The sequence below is a fragment of the Bremia lactucae genome, assembly GCF_004359215.1.
Source record: "Bremia lactucae strain SF5 chromosome Unknown BlacSF5_NotPlaced_17_SHOA01000003.1_2250557bp, whole genome shotgun sequence".
Classification (NCBI taxonomy): domain Eukaryota; phylum Oomycota; class Peronosporomycetes; order Peronosporales; family Peronosporaceae; genus Bremia; species Bremia lactucae.
Genome location: NW_027152029.1, coordinates 869,255 through 879,141, shown reverse-complemented (window position 1 = coordinate 879,141; position 9,887 = coordinate 869,255). Strand labels below are relative to the sequence as shown.

General features: G+C 46.4%; 1 protein-coding gene across 1 annotated transcript; it reads right to left on the bottom strand.

Annotated features, from left to right (window-relative positions):
- Window positions 1-1,536: 1,536 nt before the first annotated feature.
- Window positions 1,537-3,512, bottom strand: CCR75_007910 (uncharacterized protein; the record flags this gene model as incomplete). Its single annotated transcript, XM_067965966.1, has 3 exons — window positions 1,537-3,160; window positions 3,229-3,412; window positions 3,478-3,512. 3 exons carry the CDS (start codon window positions 3,510-3,512, stop codon window positions 2,102-2,104), a joined length of 1,278 nt encoding a protein of 425 aa, XP_067823147.1. The 3' UTR covers window positions 1,537-2,101.
- Window positions 3,513-9,887: the final 6,375 nt, after the last annotated feature.

Below are 9,887 nucleotides of genomic sequence, written 5' to 3'. Positions count from 1 at the left end.
AGCCCACTCTGAGGCCTTACCGCGCAGATGCGACATAGCGTACGACACCATCCGGCTGTCGTCCTCGATGAGCTGGGCGACACCACATTGCTCCACGGCTAAAAGCCAGTGGACAATCGTGTGCGCCGCAGTTCCATCGAACTTGGGCGGGTCCATCCGAATGGGCCTCGGCTGATGCGGCCGGGCAGAGAGCATCTCAACAGTCCTGTTGAGAGCCTCGCTCCGAGCCTGCTCATGCCTCAGCTCATCCTGAGTCTGAGTGACGGACTCCGCCGCAGCATGGCTCTGTGCCTCGGACGCGGCCCTCCGCTGTCCGAGCACAAATGCCTCAAACTGCTCCAACTGAGCAACATGTTGCTCAGGAGGACTACCCAGGAGCCTGGCCAGGGCTTGTTCACCAAGTCCCTGCGCCATTAGCCCTGCCACCTCCCGATGATGTTCGGAGAGGTGGGGAAAATGAGCCCAATCAATGTTGAGGCTCATCCTCACGTACACACGCAGAGATGCGGGTCGTGGGAAGGATTTCAAGTGCTACCAAGTGTAGGCGGGCACGTCGTAATGCGGCCACGCTCTACTTAGCACACACCCTAGCACAGCGAGGAAGCGGTTTGCACCTGCTTCTCTTGCGTGCAGTGAGGTAGTTGTGGTGGGCGCGCAAGCGACCTCACCCAACACACTAAGAACTCTGGTGAAGTGACGTCACGGGAGCGGTAATCCGTCTCCTCGTGCGCACTTACCAAGTAGGTAGTAAATTTCAGACTGATTTATATTTAATAGAATTAAATACAAATACCTATTTTTACCAATTAAAATGATATCTCTATAGATATCATTTAATATGTATTGCGAGCGTATCTTTATAGATACCTCGCGTAACTGATGACGCTAGCCGTCATCATGGATGACGCTGGGCGTCATCCCTCCTAATGTGAATGCACCCATGTGCATCACATCCACAAGGGTTGGTCACAAATGTGCACCACACCCGAGTGTTGGGTCTAATTACTATTATTTAGTAATTGACCATCCCCTTAAGTACCAAATGTACTTAATGGGGACTGTGTAACATTAGGGCAACTCTAGCCCGTTACAACTAGTGTACGTGAAGTGACGTGAGGCACCACCCGCACTGAAGCAGTGCGGAGTGGACTTGGACTGAAACAGTACAAGTCGGCAATGCCCCCATACAGCCAAGGAACGATGTTATTGCTGCAATTGATGACATGTCGAATGACGTAAGAAATCATCGTTTAAAACATAAATAGGTTTTAGCTTTACGAAGTGTTCCATGCAATGATCTTGACAAGGCGCCGCTGGTTAGTGACTTATTTAATGTATCAATATACACAGAATCTTATAATCGTGAGAATTTTGACGCTTCGCTTACTACTCAGAATGTATAATATTCTGCAAAAGTTGAAATAGGCGCAGAATAATCTGGTCCATTCGTCAAATTCTTGCAATTTTCACCTGAACGTCTCAGAATTGATCTACCACCACATATCTTGCTTAATGTGCCCATCAAATAGTGTAGAACCCGGTCTTGCTGACGGCCTTTCAGGCAAAATAGCTTCGGTAGAAAGCTCAGCTGCAAAGTTTGCTGCTTCATGTGTCATTCGCAACACATCGAGGAGTTTTGAATCAACTATCAAATTAAGCACGGCACCAGAAAAGGTCCGATGCTAATGGTTTGAGCAAAAAGCAATTTAATCAACCTCTCTAGGAGACAAGGAAAAGCTGCGCCGATACCGCTTACCAACCGTAAATGCAGATTTGCGCAAGTCAACGGTCGCTAAGAAGCTCTTGTGGTATATTTTACTCATCACGTGGAAAGTTGCAAGCGCTGCGCTATTACCGAAATTTGTGCAGTGAGTAGAAGCTCATCCGATGCTGTGCTCAGACACAGTCAAATTCATGGCCATCTTTCGCTAGACCTCTGAGCTAAAGAGACTCGATGATATAGCGCTATGCTGAGACGGTAAATTTACAATTTTAGCCCAATTGTTCGAGAACGACTCTCCAGCTATACCATAACGCAGCATAAAACATCACTAAAGTATTACATGGCAAAACACAAGAAGGTGCGATAAATTATACCGCTCTATGTTCGAATTTGGAATCGCCCAGCTTTTGTCATCGTTCGAACACCTTTGTAAGGCTTATATTTTTCGTTGGTGATAAGCAGCGTTTCGACATTCAGACCTGAGACGGTCGCCATAGGCACCTTGAATCCAAGCACCACAACAGGCTTCTCGTCGGGTGCTGAAGCGCTCTGGTGAAGAAGAATGTTACCTCGCAGTGATGGGTTTAGCCCTTTTTTGCCAAGCTTGCCCACATTCCACTTGACCGACTTAGAAGCCTCATCAAACAGGCACGTTCCATACTCGGTGTTCACATCCACGGTGCGCACGCTTTTCGGAAAGGAAACTTCTACGGTAACATCTTCGACCACAAAATTCTTCTTGGCGTTCGAGCTAAGTGTTGGCGTACCGCGCGTACCAATAACTAAATCTAAAGTACCACAACCATTCTCTTTGTACGTGATCTGTGGCTGACAGTACACGGGAGGAACGAGCTCTTGAATTTGCACCCGATATTGCATGAGTTCAAATTGTCCATCAGGCGGGACGAACGAGATGACGCGTTCACGCTCATATCTGGAATATCGCACGCAGGGGTGGAATGAGCAATCGTCGATCACTGAAGGATCTGTGAACACCATTGTCAAGTCCGGGACACCCGAAAGGCGACTATTGCTCTGTATAACGCCATTTACCTCGCACGAAATCATTCGACCCGACACGTCAATGATAGCGTCAATTTCCTCGACAATATCGAAGTAGATTTCGTTCTGCGTATAGCGCACGCCACTCTTCCGCCAAGGTATGTTGGAGATAGCACCGTCAGGCAGCGTGTTGCTAACACGCGACTTTCCCGACACCATGGCAGCGATACGATTTGTTGTCGAAGGTGGAGCCACCATAGCCTTAAGAGCGTTGGGCTCAGTCGTGAGAGGGTAGCCATTGTCTAGCATTTCTTCTAGCAGCTGATAAACTGTAGAAAAGTTGTCCTTCATTGAATTTTCGTCAAAATCACCAAAATAATCCCGAAAGACCGCGAGGACGCGATGGAGGAACTCGATTACGAATAGAGGAGAAATCTGTAGCAACCAGATAATACAGAGTAGGAGGTATCAAGAACAACATATCTAGCAAAATCGGTCCTAACCTCGTTTGTGACAACAGCTAGCACAAATAGATCCTCACGAAAGACGCTTATCAGGTAAATTCTGTTTGAGATGATGATAGGCGGCACGTCTTCACGCTCGCGGTACTTATTAACCTCTTCCATGAAGAAGTCACACACGTTGCGACTCGTGAGGCCACGCCAATGCTTCTCTATAATGACTTCACTGCGATAGATAAATAAATGAGGTTAGTAGCGAGGAGGTGAGAGCTTAGGCTGACGGACGCGCACCCGTTCGTGGTCATTATGAACATGGACTGAATCATGGCGTGGCACTTTTAGAAGTAAAAAACGTGGGATTTGTGTTTTGTTGACCAACGAATGATGTAATGTAATAAAGCTTTTTGAAAGTATTTTAATTCCCAAAGTAATTTTTACTTAACGATGCTTACTTATCGTCTTCGTATGCGTTGTCATCACGACCCAGAACCTGTTTAAGCTTTTCCTTGTCTACCTTGTACACGCTGCCACCATTGTAACCGGCATAGACTTTGGCAGTAATTTCCACCTGGGCGTCTCTCGGCACCAACTCTTCCGGTATCGTAATGCGCTCCACAATTTCGATACCCTGCATTAAAATGACGAGTGAGCAGAAAAGTTAGCCAACTTTAAAGTCGATATCAAGAAAAATAAAGCTTACGGATTTTACGATAGCGTCGTACTTCATGTCACTCATTGAAACAAACTTGTCAATTTTCTTTATCCCAAGCCAGTGCAAAGCATCAGGCATTAGCGCCTGGAAGCGTACATCTTGGATGCCTGCCACGGTCTGAGTACAATTAAAGTACTCCTCTGCGCTATCACCCCCTTCTTGGCGCTTTCGCAAGTTGTACACCAGATACTTGGTCACTTCGCCTAGTGCACGGCCCTCTTTGCGAAAATACACAATGATACCGGTCCTGGTAGCAGTGCGCATAAAGATTAATAGCGGCATCTCGAATATGAATTAAAACGTGGCGCGAATATTTACCCTCCCTCCTGTGCCGTTTGCACGCAAACTTCTATGCCGTGGGCGAGGTACGGTCGGCACGTGCAAATGTCTGACCCAAACACATCAGAGCCATTGCATTCGTCGTGGACACGTACGGCCAGCTTCTTTGAGGGGTCCGAAATGGCCTCAACCGATCCAAAAATGTAGATTGTCAAGCTGCATCAGCAAAGTATCAAATGCAATTTTAAAAGTCATATAAGCGAAGCTAACTCGTCATCACAAACTTACCCTCCAATAGGTGGTAAAAAGACCTTCAGGTCATTTCTGGTCACTAGCTCCGGGTACATGCCATTGGTTTCTTGAAAGATCTGCTGACGCAGATTAGACTCCGTCGTGTTAAAGCGCTTAGCCACTCCAGGGAGGTACCACACGGGGTCGATGGCAGCTTTCGTGATAACAAGCTGCGATGACTTCGTTAAGACTTTGCCATCTGGCTTGAGTCGGCCAAGGCGCACGGCTTCATGGATTTCCGGGAAATCCATGTGCGCTTTTGTGACGGCAATTGTGGGGCGGATGTCATACCCTTTTTTATAGAACTCCGGGAAGGCCTCTACTACGCACGCACCGAAGGGATCAATGGTGACCATTTTCTCAGGGTCTGCCCACGATGGATGAGGACCAATTTTAGCAGCAGGCGTGGTTTCACTCAGATCAGGCTTCGCACTGTTAACAATGGCCCCCGAGGCAACTGCAAGACCGCGATAGATACAGTACGAGCCGCCATGAGCGCCTATAGCGTTACGATACTTATGATGGCGATTAGTGCCGATAATTGGGCCGCGAACTTCAGGCTCTCGCTGTCCCCACTATACAAGAGTAAGCACAATAATATTCGCACTGCGATATTCAGGGAATGACTGTACCCGGATGCGAATAGGTTCGACGCCAAATTGTTCGGCGTGCGACGTGAGTGAGACGTAGAACTGGTTGGGATCAAACTCGTCCTTCTTCATGATCGTCTTCACATCGTCAGCTAAGACGCAAAGAACAATTTATCAGTAACATTGTATCAACTGAAAGCACGTAAGGGAATGCACACGACGCACCGTCAATAGATTTCTTACGCTTGCCGAGCGTGGACACTTTCTTCATTGGCGCGGTTCTCATGTTTGTATTGCTCATCGCACACAATTCTACTCCGTATGAGCTCAATGAAGATGATCAACAAATGTCGATAAGGTCTTGAAAGGAAACCACCCTTTGAAGTTACCGTCCTGCATTGTGGAGATTCGAGCACACCAATTGGTCAAAAAGGTACGCCTGAAAATTGTGCCTATATGCATATTATTGTTTCGCCAGATGCTTCTAGCTTGTTCAACGTGCTCGATAACAAGAAAAGTGCTTGTTAATTTATTTGGTGAACAACCAGCGCAAGCTGTGACAATGTCACACAGCATTACACCACAAAGCAATCGTGCCGCACCTCCATCTCGGAAACCAGCAGTGCGTTCTCTTTTACCCGGTCAATTATTGCAGATCATGGGTTTAGAATACATGTCTGTTTGGTAATCCTTCATGTAATGACATATCTGTAATTTAAAGCCAAATATTGGCTAAAATGAAGGTGGACAGTAAAAATTGTTTGACCTTTTTGAATTTGTGATCTGTAAGTAAATAGATCAAAATTTATCATTAGATAATCTGGCAACTTAATTAAATTGTTAGGTGGAATTAATCAATTTAATACTACTTAAAAGTTATGCTTGTATTCACTATTTATAAGCATGCAAATCTAACTAATTAATTTATAATTTACCTTACAGATCAGAAACATTATTTTTTTTCTTAACAATGCAATCGTCTACGCTACTGGTAGAGGTGGTGTATTCGTGGTGTAACGCGGCACAACTGACTTGTACTGCTTCAGTAAAAGTCCACTTCGCACTGCCTCAGAGCGAATGGTGCCTCACGTCACTAGTACATGCAGAGGAAGACTCTCTTTAAAACACTTGCTTTAAAGAGGGTTAATTAAAAACTGTATTTGATATAATTAAGTTCTATTGTTTCTATCTATTTAATACTAACTTAATTATAAACTAATACAAAACATGTGATAGAGTCTTATCTGTCTCTCTCTTTGCGCGCGTCTAGCGCTGACTGGACCGCGGAGAAAGTAGGTATAATGGTCTATATCTACCGATGGATAAGCTTTTAGAATATTACCCTGTTAAGTAATATTCTCCAAATATTATCTACCTTTTAGATAATATATTGATTAACAACCTTTAAGAGTTAATTTCATGTAACGATACACCCCGTTACATCACCTTTCCCTTAAACGACAATCGCTCTGATTGTCATTAAATAGAGTAGTCACTATAAAACCACTTAATTGAAAAACGATGTTGATTGGTCAGAACCATCATTTTTAATTCTATCGCATGGTGAACAAGTCCATGTAGTCAGCGAATAGTGCGGCGCCGGTATATGCAGCCGCGGGCGACGCATAATTGTCTACTACGGCAGACGGAACGTCTGCCGCATAGAAGACGATACTACGGCAGACGGAACGTCTGCCGCAAGTATCGTCTTCTATCGCAACTATAAATGTTGCGAGTGCACGTGGTGGGTCACCACGTGAATGCAACCCCTCTTTGGAGGTCGACTATAAGTGCGAGTCGGACGAAATGGCCGACTCGGGAAGAACAGAACAGTCGCCTGACCCACGTCAGGAGGCTGACTATGAGCCTTCGAATGAGGAGGCTCATTTGAATAGACGTACTGGTAGCATTCGCTACAGCATGTTTGGCTCCGACGATGAGCATGATTCCTCATCGCCAGCACTGTCTCCCGTGTCGTCACCCGCACATATTTCTGTGCGTGGTGATGAAGATGGCGTAAGCCATCGTAAAAAAAATTCTTGTGGTACCCCTGCTTCAGTGGGATCACTCAGGGGAGCGTAGACAATAAAATGTATCGTATTGCCCCTGAGAAGAAGCCGTGGCTTATGCCCGAACGGCTAATTAATAGCTTGTCTGGAGAGACCACTCCTCACAAAAAATATACCTTATTTATTGCGACAAAGCTACATGGCCTTGATCCTAGCGCGAAGAACTTTCGCGCTGAGAAAGATTTTATCTCGATGCTTTTCTTAAGCATCGATGGTATAGTGGCAAGAACAAGCGAGATAAAGTCTCGCTGATGCAAGCCTGGAGCGCGTTCATTCGCAATGTCAAAGACATTGGACGCGAAGCCTGGCTTTAAAGGCTTAACGCGATTCGCGTTAAGTTTGAGAAACGAACTCCAACCGGTACAAGGTATCAATTCTATCGGTTGTCTGGTGAGGCAGGACTTTCATGCCTCACGTGGGGTGATCCCTGTCCGTGTTGTGTTGACAACACGAATCGAGTAAAAGGGGATGTCTGCTCCCTTTCTTCGCCCTAGGGAAGGGCTCGCATCTCTATCGAGATGCACGATGCGATTGACGTTTGCCAATCGATTTCCAAGTGCCAGGGGCGCCTGTTCTACGATGGAGCTTCTGATCCATCGGATGGTTCTCGTCATACTGACGGACGAGGCCCTTAACGTCAACAACCAGCTGAGAACGAAGCTCCAACTGTCATGTGAACGTGGATAACCGCGTCAGCGAACTAGACAACATGTTTGCTGCCCTTTCACATCACGGTGGTTTTGGATACGTTCCACAAAGAAACGTTGACCACCGTGGGAATCCGCCAATGGTTGTGGCGGAGGAGAGATAATTAGATCCGAACCGTGTGTCGGATCTAGAGTCGAAGATCGATAAACTCGATCACTTCCTCCATGATTTGGAGGAGGGACTTGATCACGAACGCGGTAAGCGTCGCTCGTTGGAGCAGACGGTGCAGGCTCACTATATCGAACGGTCTTCCGACCGTTCGAATAGTGCGTACTCCATTGTTGGAGTACGAACGGAAATATCACGCTCTTCGTGATGAGCTATCTTCCGCTCATTGCGGTTTCAAGGATCTTCGGACCCGGCATGAGAATCTCCAGATTCAACATGAGAATCTGGTTCGTGACCACAAGAATCTCTTTAGGATTCTTGAAAAGGGTGGTCAGATCCGTCCTCGGAAGAAACCGCGTATTGATGGTACGGGCGGAGCCGACCAACGTAAGACGTAGGATGCGTTCGCATCCTACGTGGCAATTCTATTGTGTACGCATTGCCTCTGCGATGCAGTACACGGAAAGGACCAATGAACTTGGGTAGTAGTTTACTGCTACCCACATTAGTGACTAATCGCTTAGGTAAGTTTACCGTAGAGAGTAGCACTAGATCATTAATTTTAAATGAATGAACATTTGCCCTTCCATGTTTGTCTGCATTCCGTTTCTGACGATCCACTGCGTTAGCAATGGAATACTGAACGAAACGGATTATTGATTCTCGAGTTAGCAGAAACTCTTCTGCTACCTCATTTGTTTTGTCTTTTTCAGTACGCTTTGTGCGTACTGCCATGAGATCATTCTCATCTTCGATGTCGATTTCTTCGACATCGACATCACTCGCGTCGTTGTTAACTTCGACGCGTGATGAGCATGAGCCAGAATTGGTTTTGCTCGTGCGAGTCCACCCCCCCTTAAACTAGAGGATCCCTCTAATTGGGTGGGTATGCGAGGATGGCGTAAGCCATTCACAAAGAACGGTGTATGCGTTGTAGACGCATGCACAGAATTATTGATGGCGAATTCGACCATCGGTAAAACCTCGCTCCAATTCGGATACGATTGGACGTAACCTCGAAGTATCTCTTCGAGGACGCGATTTACGCGTTCCGTCTGACCATTTCTCTCAGGATGATCAGAAGTTGACATAGTCAGCCGTGTTCCGAGAAATCGAAACACGGATGCCAAAACTCCGCCGTGAACAGTGGATCTCTATCGGAGACCAGTTCGCGGGGTAAACCGTGGAGTCTGAATACTGTGTCGATAAAGACACGGGCACAATTCGGAGCCGTGATCGACTCTGGTACTGCAACAAGATGTATTATCTTGCTGAATCTGTCTACAAAAACAAGGATTCCATTGTTTTTGTGGTCGTCTTCGGGAAATCCGAAGACGAAGTCCATAGATACGGACTGCCAACACTCTGCCGGAAGTGGTAGAGGTTGAAGAGGTGCACGGGATGAAGGGCTAGGCATCCCCCGTTGACATACCTCGTAAGCACGAATGTACTTGCGCACGAAATGATACTGGCGGGGTCAGTAAAAGTCACGACTTACTGTGAGGTAAGTCTTCTCTCGTCCACGATACCCACTTGTTGGTGCATCGTGACACTTATACATGATGCGAAAGCGCAAATCATTGTGAGTTGGGACGACGACGCGTGGAGTTTCGCCGGCAACGGCTGTGTAATACAATAAGCCGTTGCGTGTTGTGTATCGATCGAATGACGATCGATTTGAAACCGGTAAATCTTTAAAAGATTTATCGAATGGATTCATCAGATGATCCAAAAAACGGAGAAGGTCCTTATCTTCTGCGTAGGCTTTCTTTATGTCATCAAACAAGGTTGATGACGGAACACTTGAAATAAGTGTTGCAACAGTGGGACCATTGTCACTGTTGGAATGCGCAGCCGACTCGAAATCGGGTCGGCGTGATAACGCATCAACGACGACATTTAGTCGTCCTGGTTTATATTCCACCGAGAAATTATACTCCGCGA